The 22,976-nt window shown below is 43.4% G+C and overlaps 2 protein-coding genes across 4 annotated transcripts in view; both read right to left on the bottom strand.

Moving 5' to 3' along the window:
• Positions 1-1,101: 1,101 nt before the first annotated feature.
• On the bottom strand, positions 1,102-15,753 carry rab11fip1a (RAB11 family interacting protein 1 (class I) a). The gene is given in 7 exon segments (XM_061671511.1): positions 1,102-2,357; positions 2,570-2,678; positions 2,971-4,779; positions 5,878-6,733; positions 7,326-7,479; positions 7,481-7,751; positions 15,085-15,753. Coding segments are annotated over 7 exon segments (3,753 nt in total). The 5' UTR covers positions 15,435-15,753; the 3' UTR covers positions 1,102-2,153.
• A 1,716-nt stretch (positions 15,754-17,469) lies between these two features.
• adgra2 (adhesion G protein-coupled receptor A2) overlaps positions 17,470-22,976 on the bottom strand; it is a 41,301-nt gene continuing 35,794 nt past the window's right edge. For all 3 annotated transcript variants that reach the window (XM_061671508.1, XM_061671509.1, XM_061671510.1), the window contains 9 exons: positions 22,609-22,770; positions 22,293-22,493; positions 22,026-22,215; positions 20,998-21,206; positions 20,801-20,928; positions 20,530-20,653; positions 20,298-20,446; positions 19,616-19,705; positions 17,470-19,481 (listed from right to left, as the gene is read on the bottom strand). In XM_061671508.1, the coding sequence (XP_061527492.1) occupies positions 18,062-19,481; positions 19,616-19,705; positions 20,298-20,446; positions 20,530-20,653; positions 20,801-20,928; positions 20,998-21,206; positions 22,026-22,215; positions 22,293-22,493; positions 22,609-22,770 (2,673 nt within the window). In that variant the 3' untranslated portion in view covers positions 17,470-18,061. The remainder of the gene's footprint in view (positions 19,482-19,615; positions 19,706-20,297; positions 20,447-20,529; positions 20,654-20,800; positions 20,929-20,997; positions 21,207-22,025; positions 22,216-22,292; positions 22,494-22,608; positions 22,771-22,976) is intronic.

The following is a 22,976-nucleotide window of genomic DNA, read 5'->3' as shown; positions in this document are numbered from 1 at the left end:
AACTTCTTGGGGAGATTTCTTCCAAGGACCAATGCATAACTACCATGTGCACCGATAATTGCCAAGGGAATTCTTTATTCTTTAAACATTTCAAGCTAAATATTCATTCCCTAAAGGCAAGCAAATTCAGTTGAATTAGAAATGCTCATCCATTGTCACCTGCTGACTTGCACTGCTTCTACTAACAACAGGGCTGCAAACAGACAGGAGCGAAAAGAAGTCAGTGTTGGCAACTTAGCGATTCAGTAACATTTTTACGACTGTTGACTTTAACTCTATTAATTATTCATTTACTGCACATTATTTTGCAGACCACCAAGTTATTGCTCCCGGAACCGCAGTTTGACAACCACTGGTAAAGACAAGGGCTGGCACCTAAAAAAAAAAAAATACATCCTGGAAGTGATCAGATGATCATTGTCTCTGTGACTGAAGCGCCTTCACATTAATTATATGACTTGTTTTGACTTTGTTCATTTTGATCTGTTTATTCATATTATGCAATGTGCCGGTTATCATGAATAACTAGCAAGGAACAATCGCATTACATTAACGGAATAAACTGTAAAACGTGACCAATTGTGCTGGGCTCGGCCAAGTACAGCAAGGATTGCAGAGTACGTTAAAGGTATGAAGCTGCCTGTGTGGTTAGTGATTGGAATTCAGGTCCTGAGGTTTGCTGTTAGCTGCTGTACATAAAATTACAAATATTTGCATATTGAATCAGTAAATATCTGTTTAAAAAAGCATTGCCAGTATTGATATTCTGTTTGTTGACCATTTACTTTGTGCTAGTTTCTTAAGAGGATTCACAACGTACATTTGTGTTACCTTCACTAGGCTCCACATTCAAGCTGATGTAAACAATTTAATTCAATGTTCTGTACAACAACACGATGCTATATTATTGTCACAACTAAAACTTACTGTTCCAGTGGAAACTCGGTAGACAGGCAGGCCAGAACTACCATTTACAGCTGAATGCTTGTGAAAGGAAACAATGTAGAGAAACAAAGAATTTCTTTGACAAACACAAAACGTTGTGCATAAGGACAGGTTGTTGAGTGAAAGTGTATTTAATTGAAATAAAACCAGTTTGCATTTGGACAAAACTGAGTGTCTTTATTTAAAATGAAACCACAATTCATGACCTCTGTCATATATGTCGTCAGGAGCGTTATCTGAGCTGTAATCCATGAGGCATCTGGGGACATTTTTTACTGTTTCAGTGCTCGGCCCACACAGAAAGAGAGGTCAGCAAAAAATGAGTTCCTCAAATGAGACGTCAACAGGTCTCTACATTCATAACAGCAATATTGCAAGAATTTCTGCAAAAGGTATATGGTAAAAATAAAGGCAAATACGGTGTGCTCATCATTCATATGGGCTTCCACTTCAGACGAGGCTAGTTGAAGAACAGCGAGCCTTTTATTGTAGTATCTGATTATCACAAACTTCCTTCATAAATGGGACTTTGGCTCTGTGTTATTTCTTCGCGTTCTCAAACGTCACTGCACTGCATCAGCTCATAGGACTCAGGTAATTGCAAGTATACAGGTGACATTAGGCGCTTGCTTAATGCTGGTTTTCTTGATTTAAAAACATTTTAAAAAGAAAAAAAAGGCACAGCATCTCTCAAAGATACGGCAAAGCAGCTGACAACAGGAAAATAAAACAGCTCAGTGGAGGGAAAATCAGTGATCATCGGTTGATGAGGTATTCATTTATAAATTATATTTTTTGAAAATACGCTCATAAAATGTCTGTACATTATGGGGAATACATTTGGAATGATTGAGCCACATGTACAGTTTAGGTACAGTGGGGGAAAAAAAAGAAAGATGAAATAACGCACATCCCACGTCTCAAGTATTGTAAATACATCACGAAGATTTCAAATAAAACAATTTAAAGCACATGCCAGTACCTGTGTCCAAACAAATCCATTGATTTATATACACATTTAATTGCTCGTTTAGCAACCAGAGACAATTTCCAGCATTCTTAAAGGAACCTGAATATTACGCCACAAAGTGCATATGATATTAAACCTCAATTAGGATGTGTCTAAGTACACACACACACACACACAGTCAAGAAAAACATTAGTAGGCCATTACGCGTACTGGGCTCGTCTTCTCTTAGCCGTTACCTCACACTGGCTCGGTAGTGCTCATGGCCTGCAGGATGGCGGGCTTCTCCTCTATGACACGCACCAACAGGTTGTCTATGTACGCCTCAAGCTCGCCGATTTTGCAGTCTTTCTTGGACAGATCCGCTTGCTGCCGCACCACCAGTGTGATCAACTCTTCATGGGTCAGCTGAGTGAATGGTCCGCTGTCAGCCATGCCTGGCACCTGTGTCAAGTGCAATGATGTGTTCAGAGCTTTTGAATTGTCCCTTGAGAAAATTTGACAGCGACTCAAAAGAGGAATAACTTCAACAATCTGATCCAAAAAGTCTCTACTGTTTCAACTGGAAGGATTTTTACAATGGGGTCACCGCGAGAGTATCAAAAGTGTCATTGTGTTTTGGTCCACATGTATATTTTATATTCATGCCACAGTACCTTAACCTTTCCAGCTGTGCCGTTCTGAACATGCATGTCTTTCAGTGCAGAAGTGCTGGTGTGGTGCTGACTTTCAATAGAGTGCATTACAGGCTTCACTGGATGAGGCCTGCAAGGAAATGTATTTTCTTAACAACATTATACAGTATTAAGCAATTAGACAAGGACTGAAGCATGTTTGTTGCAAACTGGGCACGTCAAGTCGGTGTGTTTAAAAGTGAGTTACACAACATAAAAAAAAAAAAAAAAAAGTGAGTTACACAACATCATCTTCCAAGTCCACGCCTGAATTCACCAAGAAAACCAACAATCGCAACCAAGGGAAAACCAAAGACCAACAATTTCTTTATCCAAATAGCAGCTGCAATCACATTGTGATGCAAACATTTTTTAAGTCTTACCTGGATAAAGTGGAGGAAAGGACATCGCCATTGCTAATCTGAGGACTGACAAACTGAGACACAGAGGGTGGCAACAACGCTCTCTTGGGTTTCTTTCTCACAGAAACAGCTTCTGCTTTTGAGGACGGTTCCTCCATTAGAACGGGGAGGGGCTCTGAAGTTGCAAAAGGGTCACTTCCAAATGGATCTTCTCCCTTAAAATGATGGACTTGTGCCTTCCCATCAGCTGGATGCCTTTGTGTGATGGACTCAATGACATCATGCCTTTGAGTTCTAGTAGTTTTTTCTTCATCCGAAGATTCTTGGTGAAACTCTAAAGCCTTCTGTGAGTTACTTCTCGAAGGAGGTGACGACAGTCGTCTCGATGAATTTTGTCTTTGGAAAACTGGACTGATTTGCCTGAATTCATCCTCCATTTTGCTTGTCTCATAGCCATTCAAACTTGAGAAGGGATCAACCGGTTTCTCTTCATTGAAAATTTGATCGAGATCATCTCCCGTCATTCCAGAGTTTTCAGGTTTTTGTTCCGTTTGTAGTACCCTGGAATAAAGGTCCTCTGATGTTCTGGGTGGTTTTTCTGGCACCTCCATATATCTAGAAAGAAGGTCCGTGCTGGGATATGGTTGAAACTCAGAATCACTTTCCGTCCCCTGTTTGCCATTTTTGTCCATTTCGCTCATACTGAAACTGGGTGTTTTTTGGATGTTGCCGCTCATGTGCAGATCAGCAAACGCTGGTGTGGCTCCAAAATACTCTTGTTCCGTTGGCTCTTTAATGACCGACTTTTGCCTCGGTCTCGCAGTGGGAACGTGGATGTCAGAAGTCTCTGGATGTTTTGTCTGCTCAGCAGGAGTTCCCGAATCCCAGTCCATTTGGCTAGTTGATATGGTCCCACGTGCTGGTAGAAAGGACTGCTGCAAAGCATTCTTTGATTCATCGAGAGATATCTCTTGGAGACTCTCACTTGTAGTTTTGTCCATATTTAGCATTCCTGCGGTTACTGAGGGAAGAGACCTTGTGAGAGACTCATCGATCCAGCCGAAGTTCTGGCTCTCTCTTTGACCGGAATCTGACATTGACTGGCTGTGCATAGTTGACACTTGCTTAGGTGGAGGAGGGGCTGCTACTTGTTTGGACGACCGACGTCTGTTTTCCTGCTGATGTGTTTGAAAATATCCCACATCAGGGCTCTCCTCTGAAAATGAAGGTCTAGTCTCCCCAAGGTCCTCTGGACCATCCACACTCATCTCTGGACCTGTAAGTTCCGGTGTAATGTCCATGCGTCTTTGATTGACTTCAGCAATGATATGATCCCATCGAGTGGTCCCCTGTACCCCATGCCTCTTCTGGGGAAATAGGGTTTCATAATCAGGAAGTGGAAGAGAGAGTTTTTTGTCTTGCTGAGATCCATTTGTGTGTCTTGAGCTTTGCAACTCTTGGGTTCCACCAGTATGGGCCTCATATATGGGATACAACGGTGGCAAGGGGGCTCTTGCCATTTTATCAGCTATTGTGGGTGAAGATGAAACGTCTATACTGTTAGAAGGGGAACCAGGCGGACTTTCACAAGGAGAATCAGGCAGACTTTTAAGAGGAGAACCAGGCGGAGTTTCCCTTAATCTGAGGGGAGCCAATGATGAATGAAGGTAGGAGAAAGTATCGGGGGAGTCATATGGTACACTAGAGAGGGTAGATTCAGAGGCGCCTGGGGAAGACCACTGCTGGTCCACTGGAGCACTGGAGGTTTGAGGCTCAGAGTATTCAGATTGCAGGTGCTCAGAGGATTCAGATTCCAGAGAATGACTCAATCTGCCAAGAAGTGAAAACAAAGGCCTACAAATCAGTGAAACCATCAAATAACCCAGAGTTGCGTCCACCAACGGATAAGCCCGTCACCGAATTAGCTTGCAGGTCAGCACATTTGCGTGACAAAAATTCTTTGTCAAACATTGTGCATCTACTGTGATTGTTTATGAAACCCCTATTTAATACCACTGAGCATACATGTGAACTGTAATCATTATTATTGTACATGCCTTTTAGCAAATACACCGTTTAAAACCCACAGACAAGCTACAGAAACAATGCCTTTTAGATGTTTCTATTTTAAATTGTGAAATAATTGTTTGGGTGTAAGCGTCATTATTCCCTTTCAGTTTTCGTAAACCCAATTAAATTGGAACGTAAAACACTTTCCAAACTTAGTTGATTTGAACAGAATCCGCAAACCAATTTCACCCTTCAAAGCCACAGTCCATCACCTAACACAAAATCCAACATCATTTACAAACACGAGTGCAGTTTGCTCACCATGATGACCCAAAGCCAACGGAAATTGCCACCAAGGTCCAAATGTAAAGCAAAAAATTAAGAAAAGAGAAAAAGGAAAAACACACACCCAAGACATCCACATTACAAGTCACACTTTAACGACTTCTACAAGCGGTTTCCACAACCTGTTCCACAACACCGTCACAAAAACGGACACGCCCTTATTCTCATCATACAGCAGAGCAGTCTGGCCAAACAAGTCTATCAACTGTTGGGTGGAATACCAAAGGTAGTCCAAGAGTCACCAGTGTGAGTCAATGTCAAACAGACCGTCGGTGTAAATGTGTCTTTGTGAAGAGAGTGTGTGAAGCACGTTAGATACTTTCATGTGCATTTTACTGCAAGATGTGCTCAAGATTTATTGAAAGTAAACTTCCCATTTGTTCTGAAAAATCTGTGGGCTCCTGGGTTCAGCCAAGAGGTAAAATGCACATAACAGCAAAGCTAATGAATTTCAAAGCAAAAGAAGAATGTGCCCACTAGCAACGTCAAAATAAAACTGCATTGCAGACTTTCGAACAGAACAACCCTTTTGATCATTGAAAAAACAAATTGTACATAAAAGAGAAGGCCTACCTCGGTTTAACTGTGGACACTCTTGCGGTGCGGTTTAGGAAGAGCATGGCCGACGAGGTTTGTGGGTTAAGACTGGATTTCTGCTCACCGGCTGGACTTTCACCGCTGTTAAATTGAGCGCTCGAGCTCAGCGAAACATTCTCAAACGAATTGGTGGCACTCAAGACTTGCTGATCTCTCACGTCATAGTGAGACGCTTGTGTGGTCACTTCTTCGGGGTGTTGCAGTGCCTCCTCCTTTTTTTCCTCCTTCCTTCTTATGATTCCAAACAGAGATGAGAGCCTTTCGCTCATGGAAGCCTCCTCCTGACTTTTCTGCGCTTCGTTTTTTTGAGTCACCTCCTCCAGTTTACGGCGCTCCTCATCCTCTGTTGCTTCCAGCCTTCTGTGTTCTTCTTCCTCTTCCTCCCACTGTTTCTCTCTTCTCGCCTCATCTTCAAGAAAGCGCCTGTTCCTTTCATATTCATCGCTCTGTCTACGATTCTCTTCCTCCTGCAATCTTGTAGCTTCAATCTGCCTTCTTTCCTCTTCCTCTTGTCGACGCTGCTGTTCCATCACAAGCCTATCTCTAGTCTCGGACCTAAACAAAGGCCCTGGCGTGTGCCTGTCTGGCAAGACACTGGTGGCGTGTTGTTGTACATTCTCCATAGAACCTTGGCCGGAGCTGTTCAGACTGAGAGTAGAGCCGCTCCTGGCATCTGTCGCGTCTGCATTCACATGTCTGCTGTTAACGCTGGGGTCGTTTATGTCACTGTTGCTGTGCTTGGAGCGGCCCAGTAACGATAATGGACCCAGAGACATCTTGCTGTCAGAACTACCGCTGCGCTTGTGTCCAGGAAATTTGAATTTCTTCTTGACTACGGAAGAAGAGAAGGGGATGATGTGAGGTTATTGCTTACATGGAGCACATGATTATTTGAATTGCACTAACGTCCCTTTTCCACTCCACGGTCCCTTATTTGGGTTGACTCACTACTGACAAATTAGCATAATCAGGTACTACTCATCTAGGAATTGATAAGGCTGAGGTTCTAAGCCTGCTGATGGGTGACGCAAACCACCAATGGTCGCTCACTACGGGTCAGTAGTACACGCCGGTCTCAACTTCGCTCTACACGTGAAAATAGTCTCCTTATCGTGCAGCACACATGGCCGGGGAGAACATGCAAACTCCACACAGGCGGGGCCGTGATTTGAACCCCGGGCCCCAGAACTGTGAGGCAGATGTGCGAACCAGTCGTCTACCATGCTGGCCTTATTTAACACAAATAACGTATCTTTTTTTCATCTATCCATGCCAGCGATATACAGTATAGTGAAAAATTAAATGCTCTTCAATATGGCAAAAAGTACAATTAACCTGTATAGCTAAGTCAGTATGGTGCAGTGGAAAAGCACCATATCAAACAGTTAAGAAGCCAACTAGTTCTACCCAGAAAGAAACTATACCTTCAGGAGTTTCTACATTGATGCCAGATGAGCGGCTGCCGCTAAGGGATGAGTTCTTCCTAGGAGGACTCCCTAAAGTCGACATGGACTGTGAGGTGTTCCGCTGCAAGTTGGATTTAGGTGCAAAGAGGTTCTTGAGCTTGTTTTTTTTTTTTCTCTTTTGCGGTTTGGTTGGGGGAGAGCGAATCGTGGTCTCCCTCGCTGTCTGTCAGGACTTGGCTCATAGCAGAGCCAGAGTCCGAGAAGCTGTCCTTTTTCTTCAGGCGGACTTTGTCTTTGAACTTGGAGATGCGGGAACGAGGCTTGTCGTGCATAGAAAGGTCCACCATGCTCGCTGACATGTTGTTCCTCATGAAGGTGATGCCGAGCAGCACGTCGCCTCGCAACTTGTCCGCTTTTCCGCTCTTGTCCACTAACGGGAACCAACTGAGAATGACAGAGAAGGTAAACCATTACTTAAAAATACTATAAAACACTGCAATACTTCAAACTTATTTCTTTATGTAACACAAGATTTAAAAAAAGACAGCAATCGGATGGGTGCTTGGGTTAGGTAGGCAGGTACAGCCTCAGACAAAAATGTACATTTTAAAACTTTTCTGTCTCAGGGCCGATTTTCACAGCGCCAGCGTTGGATTTCATCAAACGAGATTGGTTGTGGCCAGTGAGTGTAGCTCAGGGGTCGGCAACCCAAAATGTTGGAAGAGCCATATTCGACCCAAAAAAAAAAACAAATCTGTCTGGAGCCGCAAAAAAATGAAAAACCTTATATGAAGGTAACACATGCTGTAATGTCTATATTAGCCTACTATCCAAATGACAAGGAGCAGTGATGATTAAATGTTTATTTTTTCTGCAACGCATCCTGGAGAGAATGACGCACCACGTGACTATTCTGCTGTACGATGGTGTTTTAAGTTTAACTTCCATGATTGATGCGTTATGTTTCGTTGCATTGATGAAATTCTAGAAATATAATAAAGAAAACCCTTTTTTTTATGTCATTTTTATTTTGAGGATTAAAAAAAAAAATGGAACACGCCTCCTGTAATTTCAGACCTCCACATGGAAATAAAATACAGTCCTCTTCAATCCTCAATAATAGAAACAATCCTCTTCTCTTTTCCCCCCTTATCTGGGCAACAGGCAGAGTGTAATAAAACCCAGCTCGCAATTATAAAACAGCAGCCTTTTGAAAAGGTAAGTACTTCGACAATAAGCCAGTTTCATTCCGATTAATAAAATAAAATAATGCACAATGCTCTGCCCTTTCCCCCCTAATGGCAGCAACAGACACAAATGAACAGGCTGCAATTGCACATGAGTGTGATAAATCACAGCCTGCAATTAAAACGCAGCCTGCTTAAATAATAAAACAGCAGCCTTTTGAAAAGGTAAAGTATAGAAAATTCAAATAATACAGTTTAAGTTCGATGAAGCGGTTGCGGTATTTGGATTTCATGTTGTTCATGTTTGAAAATAATCTGCTCGCACGAGTATGTTGATCCAAAGATGGATAATACTCCAAATGCTCATTTCTTCATGTTCCTGTAACTGTCAGGAAGAGCATTCCATGTTTCAAACACAAGTTTCTCGGTGTTGCGAGGCTTTCAATTTCGCTCCATTCGTGGCTTTGGGCAAGCTGGGCTTTCTGGCGAGTGACATTTTCAAGCTCGGCTGTCAGACTTTTGAATTTGGGCACCCATAAATCTTTGTCAGCTACATCGTCCATTTGCATTTGGAGGTCAGCTTGATTTACTCCCGGGAATGAGTTCAACAAGGACAGCTAGCATGCCTTCCCTGGAAATGTCTTTCCACATGACTCTTTTTGTTATTTGACAACTTCTCATTACAAAGCAGACATGAAGGCACACTTTCCGCATTGGCAATGAAAGCAAATGATTCGGTCCAAGAACTGTTGAATCCTCTGTTCTCCTCAGCTAGCTTTCTCTTTTTCCTTTTGCGATCCATGGCCCATCACACACCCGCCGGATTGTTTGCGACAGCCACTTGCCGCACCGAGCTCAAAGAAGCGCGCGTCGCAGGCTATGACGCAAACTTTCGTTGACAGAAATGTTGAAATGTAATATTTATTACACACATTTTTACAGCATTGGAAAACGTTGGGAATGTTTGTCATGTTTGTCCTCCAACAGAAACCACATTAACACAAAAAATATATTTTCCTCCCCCATCTTTTTGCCATTTACATACATTTTTGAAAAAGCTCCAGGGAGCCACTAGGGCGATGCTAAAGAGCCGCATGCGGCTCGAGTGCCGCGGGTTGCCGACCCCAGGTGTAGATATTATTAAGAATACAAAACAACTCATGGGAGTGTCTCATTTCTCATTTTCAGATGTGTTTGAAATATAAGTGCCATTATGATTATTGTGGCGTGATGATGTTGACCAATTGATGTAGATGTCAATAACCCTCAGTCAATGAGAGCAATTAGCTTGAAAGGTGAGGGTTGATTTCAAGCAGAAAACGGCACGATTGACATCAGCCAAAAATATCACTCGGCCATTTTTAGTTTTTACGCGTGTACAGATAAATTTCAACTCGTGGACTGATTGCAGCACACATAACACGTGCATGTCTGACGCATGTGTAATGTCGACTAAGCAATTAATTTATTCAATCAAGGTGTAGAGATTCCTGCAAAATCAACACAAACACAACCCCGACTGGATTGATTCTGTGACAGTTGCAAAGATTGAAAGGCGTGGAATATATTACTCAGCTTGTTGCAGTCTCTATGGCCAAAGGCCATTACGACTGTTTGGAGCCTCCCCGCCCGTGTTTTCTCTGTTATTAAGGATCAGCACTTATTTTCTGAAGGGAGAGGGAGGAGTGTTCTGGACCTGGAGGGAATCTTGTTTAAAAAACAAAAGCTATTACACTAACTAGCTTTGACTTTCATTGGTACAATTTAAGTACTTATACGTGTTATAATATGCACAGACATTATGATAGGCCTGTTGCTTTAGAGCTTGTTTGCTGAGAAGCAAAAACACCTTTCACTAAAACAAGCTCATGTGTGAAGTTCTCACTCTGGTCAATTTGTTAGCCTTTATGTAATCATTGGGAAAAAAAATATTTATGCCTGTGAATTTGTGGTGTTAACTGCAGTTCATGGGGAGTTAACCGCTGCATTAGTCAATTTGCTGTCAGAGACCTCTCGTGGTGCTCTTTTTTGTAAACATAAATCAGGAGACAAGCTTGGGAATGAATCAGCATTCCTCTGAGTATAATGTCATGAAGGTTACACTAATTCAAGAGCGTTTCCCATATTCCGCCCTGTGCACTAGGCCAAGTCAAACAAGACTCTCCGACATGTCTCAAAACAACGAAAAAAAAATAGTTCCATTTACACTCATTGGACACTTCATTAGGTACACTCGTTGGACACTTACCTACACTTCATTAGGTAATCTTTGACAACCACAGTTATTTGTATGTTATTTACACGCAATGAATTTGCTTATTTTTGTAAGAAAAATACAATCCATCATCTTAAATATTATCACAAATCAGCAAAATGATAAAATTATACTACATCTGAAGCCACTCAGGAAAAACTCTATTACCATGTCAAAATTTGATACAGTTGACCAAAAAACTGGAGAGAAAACGGTTCAGCAGCTGAAACCATCAACGAGCTGTCTTGACTCAATACCATCTGACTTTTTCAAAGCTATTGCAAAGTCTGTGCTAGCTGATTCGCAGCATATAATCAATTGCTCACTTCAGTCAGGCGAGTTTTCTAAAGGTCTTAAAGTAGCTGCCATTAAGCCTCACCGAAGATAAAATTGAGCGCTGGACGCTTCCACGTTAGCAAGCTATAGACCCATCTCAAATCTCCCTTTCATAGCCAAGATCGTTGAGAAAGTTACATTTAATCAACTCAGCAATTTCTTGAACTTAAATGGACTTTTTGACAAATTTCAAACAGTGTTCCGAACTCATCACAGTACAGAATCTGCTCTTATCAAAGTGCTAAATGATATAAGGTTGAATACTGACTCGGGAAATTCTGGTCTGGTCTGTCAATTCTGGTCTTGTTGGACCTCAGTGCAGCTTTTGATACCGTAGCTCATAATATACTGCTGAACAGGTTGGAAACGTGGGTAGGACTAAATGGAACAGTCCTTAAATGGTTCAGGTCCTACCTGGAGGAAAGGAGTTATTTTGTAACCATTGGAAGTGTTCAGTCTCATCGAATGGGAATTACCTATGGGGTCCCTCAAGGGTCAGTTCTTGGACCCCTCCTGTTCAGCCTGTATATACTACCGTTCGGTCAAATTCTTCAGAACTTTAATTTTGACTATCATAGCTATGCAGATGACACACAGTTATATCTAGCAGTGTCTCCAGATGACTACAGTTCAATTGAGGTTTTGTGTCCAAAACAAATAAATATCTGGATGAGCCAAATTTTCTTAAATTAAATCACAACAAAACTGAGATAATTGTTTTTGGCAAGAAAGAGAAGAGAATTGCTGTAAGTAAATATCTGGAGTCACTCTCTTTAAAAAACAAAGACCAAGTCCGAAACCTTGGTGTTCTGATAGATTCTGACCTGACTTTCAACAGTCATATCAAATCAATTACTAAAACTGCCTTCTACCATCTGAAGAACATATCCAGAGTGAAGGCTTGCATGTCTCAAGCAGACCAAGCTCATCCATGCTTTTATCTCAAGTAGACTTGACTATTGTAATGGTCTTCTGACTGGACTCCCTATAAACAGCATTAAACAGCTACAGCTCATTCAGAACGTTGTGGCTTGGGTTCTGACCCGAACAAAGAAAGAGTATATTACTCCAATTCTAAAGTCTTTACACTGGCTTCCTGTCAGCTTTAGAATATATTTTAAAGTTCTGCTACTGGTCTATAAATCACTAAACAGTTTAAGTCCTGAATACGTGAATGAAATGCTAATGGTATATAAACCCAGTAGGGCTCTGAGATCGACAGACTCAGGTCAAATAGTGGAGCACAGAGTCCAAAGCAAACATAGTGAAGCAGCACACAAATGGAATAAGTTGCCAACAGAAGTGACGTCAGCCCCAAGTGTGCATGTTTTTAAGTCCAGGTTAAGAACTCTTCTTTTTCCCCATGCTTTTTAGAGCATTTCCACTTTTGAAATGATATTTGGCTGGGAAGCCGTAAGTAAAATGTTTCTTGTCATCCAGAAAACAATGTGAAAATCAAACAGCTCGGCGCTCATGTTGTCTGTTTCTTAGCGGGAAATACCGATAAACTTGCCATGTTTTGGAGAAATAATCACTAGAGGGGTTGGAATTTCGCTAAATAGCAACCAGAAAGCGCACTGTGCAACACTCTGCTTTGTGAACTCGCGCCTCTCTGTTTGCAGCCATGTTGTTAAAGTGGGCAGTGCACATCAGTGGGGACGTTAATTAAACTATGGAAGACGCTTAACAAAAAGATTTCAAGAAAAAAATAAATCTTACAAACTCAATTTAGTCGATAAAAGTTATTAATCGCCCAGCCCTATGTTCCAGTGAGAAATATGAGACGCTGGGGCCTTGGAATCAGCCTTTGCATTTCTTACACAGCAATCTCTCAAAAATTGCCTCATCAGAGCTTTAACAGTAGATGTGTCATTTATCCGCCTTTGCTTTTTACACAGAAAGGACCCAGCAGGATATTACCGCAAACTGTGTGCGCCACTACACGGCAGCACAATATCCTGTAATCACAAAATTAGATTGTGGTGACGCCTGCACAGGCCTGAGAAGAACTTATCAGCGATTGCAGAATTCCCCAACACGCAGGCGTCGTCCCACCTCCCTTCGTTCTCTGATACAACATGGCAAGGCGGACTATTTGTGGTCAAAAACTAAGCTCCTGTCAAGTTTAGCAGGAAATTGCCTGCTGTTACTTGCAGGCATCTTGCCTGTGTCAACGTCAGCATGGCGTGCCTTAAATTGGCTTAAAGGAGACAATGAATTGTTACATCAGCTGACTGACTGGGTGTTCATTAACACGATGTTCTTACCGAGCCATGCATCTCAAGCATGCGTTCGCCATTCCTGCAAGTCAAGTTCCATCTGGTAACTGCTGAGAAGATTTATTTTCAGTGCCAAATGACAAACAATAGGTTGTTTTATTCATGCAATGCCAACCCCCCACCTTCCAGTAAATTAAATGTATGAAAAGTGTATTTGCACTTTTACTGTTTTGAAACAAACCGCCAATGTCATGTGTCACAAGTAGCAAGTACAGTAGGTCTGAAGTCCAATAAGTTGCACAATTTGGTATTCCTCTGAATTGGGTTATGATTTTACTAATTAACAGGTTTTTTTAAATTATTATTATTATTGCTGAAAAGGATAAGGTGATAACTCGATATGCCAGTTTGTCTCCTATTCTTAAGCCAATATAATAAAAAAATAAAAATCAGTAAACCACACTGGATTCTTAGAGGTAACTGCAAAGCTTTTTCATCTGGAATAGTTGGTATTCACAAACCCTGCATCAGCATGTCACGGAAGTAGCGGAGTAATCGAATACGGTCGGCCGCAAGGTGAAAAAAATCCAGTAGCCATCCCGCATGCTGTTCCTTACTCAAAACAAAGCAAGTGGCGCACTCGAGGAGAGAGAAACAATTGAGCCATGAACAGGGAAAGGGCAAGGACTGAACTTTCCCAGCAAAGTGTAAAAAGGTCATGTGCAAACACAAGATATGAGTGCAGTATCGAAGGGAATTCGCCTTTACAAACGACCATTTCAAAATTGGGAATGGTTCTCTCTCTACATTAAACCTTTATCTTTAGAATATATTCACACTAGAGGGTGCGTGTCTAAATGTTACACCAAAGCTTCATTTAAGCAACATTGTCATCCTAAGTCATCCAAGACATCATGGTGTGAGCGCACACAGCACTGAGCTAATGGCTCCCAGGAATGTGCAGAACTGACAGCAGCAATGTGAAACGTGGATTTCAGGGTGGGTCTGCGACACACCAAGATCATTACAAAGATCACAAACTGCAATGAGAATGGTTCATTGCAGCAAGGAATTAAAAGCTTTGGCACTTTACTGTTACAAAAAACACGGACACATACAAAGTCCCATTTGAGGCCTTCAACTGGAATTGAACTAGTTAGCAGTGCAACACTACAACGCTCCCAAAGAAGATCAATGTTCAGTACAATACATCCATTTTCTACATCTCTGATCATCATTAGGGTCACGGGCGAGCTGGAAGCTATCCCAGCTGTCTTTGGCAGAGGCAGGGCAGGGTACACCCTGGCCTGGTCACACAAACAGACAAGAACCATCACATCTACGTGCAATTTCAAGTCTTCAACGAAGCAAATGTGCATGTTTTTAAAATGCAGGAGGAAAATGTTAACTTAGTCCTAGTAAATATAAATGTAAGATTTTTCTATGCATTTGTTCTTCTTCTTTTTTTTTTTTGACTGATTAATTGACAGTAAACAAATGGGTCACATGGTCAGGGTCGAAAATCAAAAGGTGACCACTGTTTTCACAATACTAATCTAATGATATGTCCGCATTAAATATCAGTCATCAGCGTCAATAAAATTGGTGAAAAGTAAAAATCCACTTGATGAACTAGACCAACAATGATTTCTTTTTAACCTTGAGTTTTGTCTCCATACTCCACTGGTGCCAGTGGCCATCTTTGCGCCCCTTCAAACACCCAGAGTAAACAAATCTACTTGGATGGTGCCAAGATGCGTTATGAGACGAAGAGTGCTTACTCTGGCCTTTGGCGAGCCTTGTTTTCGTGCAGTTCCACGAGGTTGACGACGGCTTGGCCCAGGAACTTGTCGAGTCCGGCCTGGACTCGGTGCATGACAACGACGTACAGCGTGCAGCGGTCGACGTTCCCCTGGTGGAAGAGCGGCAGGCCGAACGAAGCCTCCTCTTTCCACATCGGTGCGGTGCTCTTCTCGGCCACCGAGGTGGAAAACTTGTCTTTGGCCACCTGGATGATGGCGTAGGCGTCGTTGGTGCCATTCTTCCCCTTCGGGCGAAGGTTCCGAGCCTGGTGCACCGTTACCTGCACGCTGGTGGGGAACGACTGCTGGCTCTGCTCGACCAGAGACATCGCGGCGGTCGACGGAGTCGTGACCGAAAGCTTCCCCGAATGGTTGAGGAAGGGCGGCCGGTCTGGCGTCGCTGTTATCCTTCGACGTCCTCTGGTAAGTTACAACTGCAGGTTTTGAGTTACCGAGCTCGGCTTCGGTTCAGGAAGCTCAGGTTGGTGTGGAAGTACGCCCACCTCTTCCTCGTAACGCTACATTTTAAGCCTCTGGCTGCGTACATAGACGACAGAATAAAATATAAGCCAAGTGTATAACTATATGAAGAAGCTTTCATACGAATACCACAGACAGCTCCTTTAACGCGCGTTGCAGAAAATTAATACGCTTACTTCCCTGATGTTTATGATACCCAATGGTACTGTACACACGGCCACCTGATTGGCTAGATGGAGCTGTCAATATTTCTTAGAATTCACTGATTGGACCCTGATGACGAGGGGCGTAAACAGTCAGTCAACTGTAACCAAAGAGTTAGGACACTGGTCGGGAATCCGTTTGGAGGCGAGTCAGAAATTTTTTTTTTTTAAATAAAAATAAAATAGTACGTCACGAGATGTCCCAAAAAGTCCAGTGACTAAGAAAGTCATTGTTTCTGTTGCCGTCACGGGGTTGCTACTTAAACAAAGACGCCAGAGTAGAAATGAATGGGATTGCATGACGTCCCTGCATGGTTGATAGCATGACACATTTTCGACGAGGTCATAATGTACTCACTATTGAGATATTTTGAGTTGACTAAAATATTGACATACTGCGCCGACTAATTTGGTTTGATTTATGTTACAGTAAAGACAATGTCATAATGTTTGAGAAGCAAACAACGGGGCCAGGGCCTTGCGGGCTGGGAACAGAACCTCCATCACGGTGTTTGTAGAGGACATTTTCAGACAGAAAAGTCCGTTAATTAGCCGCTGCCTAAGTTATCATGCTAACTACCATGCACCGCCTCTATTTTTCAATCAACTTACCCGTACCAATGTAACTTACAACTAGCATTCCATTTCCCTTGGAGGCAATTTTTGTCATGTTACAGTCTTCTTTTAGACTGACACATTGCACATTCAAACTGGCTTAGACTCATCTTTTTTTTTTCCAATCAGTCTGCCTTAGTCAAATGACATAGAAGGCTTTGTTTGTGTTTTTTGTATGTCTGATGTCATGGAGGAAAGTTGGTGGCAAAATTACTCACATTGTGTATTTAAACTTAAATCTACACAAAATAGCTTCCCTCTTTTAATAACATACATAAAGTTCTTACTGAGATTTATTTTTTAAATATTATGTCACATTTTTCTTCATGAGCGAGTTAGTGTTGGCTTGACTTTTATGCTATCAAAACAACATTTACTAACATTGTGAACGGAGTAACACAAGATGCTAAATTAACTAATGATAATAACTGAAAAACACACCTTATTTGGGAGGTTTTTTTGTTGTTGTTCCCCTTCATATGATAACGTATACATTTTGAACCCCAGAAACTGGTGCTTTTTAATCTGCCACATGACACAGTGCATTGACCACGAATCATTGTGGGGTCAACATTTCAGTTCGCCTCTCAAAGGCCGTGGGTGGAGAATAACCTGCTTCTCTGAATTACTGCTGTAAACGGAATTACAAATTAAATCAACAAAGCACCGATTAAACTATGTTTCTGTAAAAGTACCTGTCTGTGTAACTTTCACGAAACACGCTGATTATTTTCAGTAATTTCTCTTGCAGGATCAGCGTCTGCTGATGTCAGAATGAAAGATGGTTACTAAATGTGTGTGCATATTAGGATGTTGTTACATTTGGTGTATCGTTCTCTGGATTTCACAAAGACTTCCTTTGAACAATGACAAAACATGGTTACAATAAGATCCATAGCGGAAGGCCAAGTTCCTGTTCATACAACTTCCTTAATAGCTGAATAAAAATGCAAACGTTAAAAAAAAAACTACTGGTTTACAGTGGTCTCCTAACGTTTGATAGCCAAATGCTACAGGAATGGATTATACTTGACAGACATGCACAAACGCACACGTATACTGTATGTTCATCATATGTACATCCTCCACAATTGGATTTTATTACAAGGAGTGCTGATGGGAATCCATAATGCTAAAAAATTATTTCCACACTGTTTTCAGAAATCTCACATTCTTCTTTTTGACAATGGATTATGTACAGCAACGCACACGCGCGCGCACACACACTCACACACCCACGCACACGCACACACACACACACACACACACACACATACAAAAAAGTAATTGAAGAAAACATGACCATGAAAGGAATTGCATAAAGCTGTGTACTATGAAATCGAACAGTCTCCTGAAATGCATAGACAAATCAAAACTAAAATAATAAATCTCTTATTAAACTTAAATCCTCATACACCTCATATATGCACAATCCTGCAATATTATCAGTTGAATAAAATACAAATATCCTTTTTTTTCCCAACTTGTCTAAATTTTTACCGTTTTACATCAAATGCTTTGCCACCGAAACAAAAGTAGCAGTTTGGGGTCCTGGATCTGTCTTAAATTATATAGAAATAATCAAGAGCCATTCAAAACATAGTCTTCTCATGAAAAAAGCTGTCAAGGTAACACTGAAGTTCATGTACAAGTACAGATTACACAGTGGTTTCGCTCTTCCACAAACTGCTCTTCACTCCCACAGAACTTTGGGAGTGATCGGTGCCGCTCAAGTCGCGGTCTAGCTCTAGAACCGAGGTCTTCAGGGTGCCATTTGGCGCTGCGGCCCCCGGCACGGTCGCGGTGATGCTGTTCAAAGGGTAAGAACAGCGCTTAGCTTCCCGCTCTGCAGCCGCCGCGAGTTTCAGATTGTCTCTGCTGATGCATCGTCTGTGCGCGCCGTTCATGGCCACCCTGCTGGCCACAGACGGGAGGAGAGGGTATGGTTTGCGACTGCCGCTGCTCCCCCCGTCGCTGCCCTCCGAAGGGCTGGTGGCCACTGACTGACCGACACGCTTTCCGTTTGACAGCGGGCCCGCGTGGCTCTCGGGGAGGCTGTGATGAACGCTCCCGTTCTCACTGGTGGCTTGTTTATGGCCCACGTGTGATGAGCTGAGGTGCTCCGAGCTCGTGGGACCCAAAGCTCCGAGGCTGCCCCCGCCTCCTGCTGTCCTTAAAGCTTTGAGACGGTAGTGACCTCTGCCATCGCCCCGATGGTGATACTGGCTACCGCCTTGTTTAGTCCTGCTATTCACTTTCCTTCTCTGAGGATGCACTGGAACTGAAGAGTTAATGCTGGGAAAAATATTATTTGATGGCTTGGTGACATTGTCAGTGCTGGTGCCAGTGTTGATACTGGCAGCAGCCCGTGAGGTGTTGCTCGGAGTGTCTTGCGCCACCTGCAGCAGGTTGGTGAGCTTGCAGGGCCCGGGTCCGACACTGCTGATGCCGCTCGGCGTGGATGACGAGCGAGTCGACGGAGAGTTGTGCGAGTCAGCGGGCTGATGGCAGTTGATGAAAAGTTGGGACCCCTGCTCCGAGGTTTGCGCTCTGCTTCTTGTCGTGCAGGTGTGCGCGTAGGTAGCCGCGTCCCGGGTGCCGCTGTGACCCGGGCAGCACGGCAGCCACGAGGCCTGCACATCTGCTCGTCGGAAGAAGTGGTGCACCACCAGGAACACCCCCAGGGCTATAGCCGCCATTCCATAAAGAGAACTAAACAACAAGCTGGCGTGCCCAGTCAGGAACACTGCCATGGCCCCACAACACCACAGCACCACAAACAGGAAGTGGGTGACCACCAAAATTAAAAACTGTGTCTTTAGAGAGTACTGGTCCTCTGACGCCACATTGGCATTTAAAGGACCCACAACTGAGTCTGTAGACAGAAGGCTGATGCTTCCTGCCAGCGCAGGCTGGCTCTCAGTCACAGGAGAAGACGGTGCGGTTCCTGTGCATTCTTTGGTTGTACGCTGCCTCAGGCAGAACACAGTGCACAGGAAGTAGATCCAGGTCACCAACACCACTAAGCCCGCTGGGACAAAGAAAGCCCCCAGACTGGGGCGCCACACCAGCCAGCAGCTGCAAGAGGCAGTAAAGAATCCGTGAAGGGTCAATGCAGAACAAGGACATCATTGTGAATTCTTCACTTTGCCGCGAAACGTAATAACAAAGTCAAAGGGGTCGGCTCAACGACAAAGAAGTCCAGTACTCACTAAGGGGTGTTGTCACCGTAGTTACTGACATTGACAGCTGCAGTGATCCCGCAAATGATGAGAGGAACTCCACCAGCAATCAAATAGAACCTTGAATGAGAGTTAAAACACATCTGTTTGACCTTTGGCTGTGACATTTTTAATGTGTGCAAGTCTGTGTCATATCTGTCCCCGGCTGTAATATGAATAGAGCCGTGTGATCCTTTATTTTCCGAGCGGACTGAGGTCAGTAAGGCAGCAATTTTATTGCGGAATGGTGCAATATATCTGAGTGGGCAACAAAGAGGCTTCGGAGGAGCAGCGCCGTGTATGATCTTTCCTGTGGGATCGCAGGGGCAAGACGAGGCCAGGGAGAGGACAAACACAAGGGATTATTTGGGAAGACAGTGCAGCCCCTGAATCTCCATCCAGATTTGCACCGACCCCCTCTGCCCTGTTATGCTGGAGTCATACATTCTTCTCGCCTACGTCTGGTCTTATTGCTTTATGTGTCTTTACAGAAAGCCTTCAAGGTTTCCTAAAAAACAGCGGGACTTTGGTTGTTGGGCACAGTGATGCCTTTAATGCTGCACAGTGTGGGTGGTCGGGCACGAGAACATCTGCATCTGTCTAAAAAAACGTATTGACAGCTAACAACAACCTTATGGAACAAGAGGAGGTGACGGTGAGTTCTTGCTCTGACCTGAGCATCGGTCGCTGAGTAGGCGGAACAGACGAATCCCCTTCTGCTGGCGGCGGCATTCTCCACATAGCTTCTTTGTAGATGACCCTGGCACTCACGCCGATCCACAGCAAGGTTGACAGCGAGGAGTAGTGCAGGGCGATGCCCACCTGTTGTATGACGCTCACACGTCAGGTCTTCACATTACTAGTAAGAACATTAGAGAATTGAATCGTAAAAAAAAAAAACTTACTGCTTGACAAACAACTGGGTAGCTGGTCAGGCTTATGCCTCCTGCGTAGATGGCTGTTGTCATGGCGATGTGGAAGCACGTATTCAGTAATGTATGCCAGCTTTTTCTTGAAATGTGAATGGAACTGTTACGGGAAATAGAAAACTTATACATTTGCAATTGTTCATTTGTATCTAACCCAACAGCATTTTATTTCATTGAATAGCACGAGAAAGTGTGTCGTAAAAATTGAAGGTACCGCATGTACTGTGTATGCCACGACATGAAGTACCTGTGGTGTAGTATGTGAGTGATGATGATGGTGAAGAGGCAAAGGAGGAGCAGTGCAGTACAGGCATACACCACAGGGTGGAGCACCCGAGCGGAGATTTGGGAAGAGTTGGGGAAGTCTGGCACCTCCTAGATCACAAATGTAAAGTCAAATGACGGTCTCGTTAGCATGTGCAGGGTCAGTGTGTATCGTCCTGCCTGCAGCACAGCATAGTTGCTAAGCAGAGAGCAGCGCATCGTGGAGGTGCTGCTGTCACTGTGGACGAGCTGGCATCCCTCCGGGCTCCAGCCTCCATGTTTGTTCAGCGTCTTCGGACTCCACTGGGCCGCCACCGCATCACTACCAGGTGACAAGTGGCGGAGTGAGACCCAGACAGGCTCTGAGTGGTTCCACATAGTGCAGCCATCTGTATCACAGAGGAGGGAAACCAATGGCTGAGTCATTAACGGTTCAATGACATTTTCCATAAAATGAACATATACAATGATAAGCCACAGCATTATGAGTCAATGTAGTATTTCAGAGGATTTAGTTTTTACTTTTACTCCCTATATTTGAAACTTTTCAAACACCGCAGATGATGACACAACGTTAAAAAAAAAAAAAAAAAAAAAGGTAAACCGCGGTTCAGGTCTTGATTGCGTAAGATCTTGATTGATTGAGATCTTGGAGTTTTGTGAGACGGAAAAACAGCAGCGACGGCAGCAACGTGGAGGAACGTGAACCGGGGAGCATAGACGACGATGACTCTACAGATTCGGAGGAGCAAAATATTTCCCATCCATGGCCATTCAAAAATGTATTTAATTTTTTTATTTTACTTTTGTATTTCAGTACATTTCAATCTGTATTATCTTTACTGAATTCTACTTGTGCACATTGAGAGTTATTTCGCTACCTGTGGTTATAAACCACTGTTCACTATACCCACAAGAACATCTTATTCTTCACTGACAGTGTCATTATCTTTGTAAAGGCAAATTGTTTGATACAGCTATTGTATTGGATCTCATTGTATTTTGCAAGGGGTCATAGTATTTATGTTGGAGCTTGAGGCAGGGGCAGGGGGTCCATGGATTTATCCATGTGGAACACTGATGGAATTTTTCTGTGTGTCAAGAGAAATGCACTGGGATGGGCAACCCGTCGAGTTTAACTAGTTGAAAGACGATCATTCAACAGCGATGAAATGAAGGGAATGGATGTGGAGTTCATTCTTCCTCACCAAGGCCCACATAGATGACTGGAGTGTTGACACTGCGCCTTCGGGAGTGTCCCGCACTGTTGCTTGAATTCCCAGTCAGAGGGAAAAAGCTTCCAGTTCGGAAGGCCACAAACTGCAGCTTGCAGTCTGCAGGCGCATCAGAAGGAAACAAAGTAGCAGGGAGAGTCACAGAGGCCACGGCTACTGAACTCTGGAGTAAGAAAACAAAACAAGCATTAAATTCACAAGTATTGGAATAAATACACACAGATGATGCTTCAAGCTCACCTTGAGGGGAAAATTGTTCAGAGATGTGTTATGGGAGCCTGTGCTGCAGCGAAAACGAAGTTGTTGTTCACGTGTGAACTCTGGCATTTCCATTCCCAGAGTGGCTGTCGAGACATCACGACGCTCATACGCGGTGCAGGTTATGCCAGTGAAGTGGGCTGGTCGAATCAAGTGGGCTTCCATAACAATGTTCCTTGACACCTGTACAAATTAAAAACGGAAATAGAGACTCGTGTCTGAAATGGGTTCTAGTCTGTTAAACAAAGTTAGAATGAGATTTTTTAAAAAAAAATAAAGTTCAGATAAGAGTTCCTACCATGGAGAAGTCCTGAGCGTGGCTGTGCAGCTGAGGCCAGGCCAGAGACTCCAAGGAGCCCACTATGGAGCTGCAGGCTCTCTTCTCTCTCTGGGCCACAGCAAGGATTTGGTCATCCACCTGCATCAGGTTACTGCCCATCTCTACCAACACCTCTGACAACTGGAGCAAATACAGATATGGAGACACATGACTCGCATTCACAATCACTGTGCTGCGACACATTAGTCCGCTGTGAGAGCGCATCAGGTGTACCAATTATCCAATTTCACTTACGTGGTCAGAAAATTATGACCTATTTACTGAATTCGTCTTTGGTCAACTATCTGCGAGACAGGCAGTATAGTGAAATTCCCTTCCACGAGATT

This window comes from Phycodurus eques, chromosome 3, assembly GCF_024500275.1.
Source record: "Phycodurus eques isolate BA_2022a chromosome 3, UOR_Pequ_1.1, whole genome shotgun sequence".
NCBI classification, from domain to species: Eukaryota; Metazoa; Chordata; class Actinopteri; order Syngnathiformes; family Syngnathidae; genus Phycodurus; species Phycodurus eques.
This window is presented reverse-complemented; position numbering and strand designations above follow the sequence as displayed.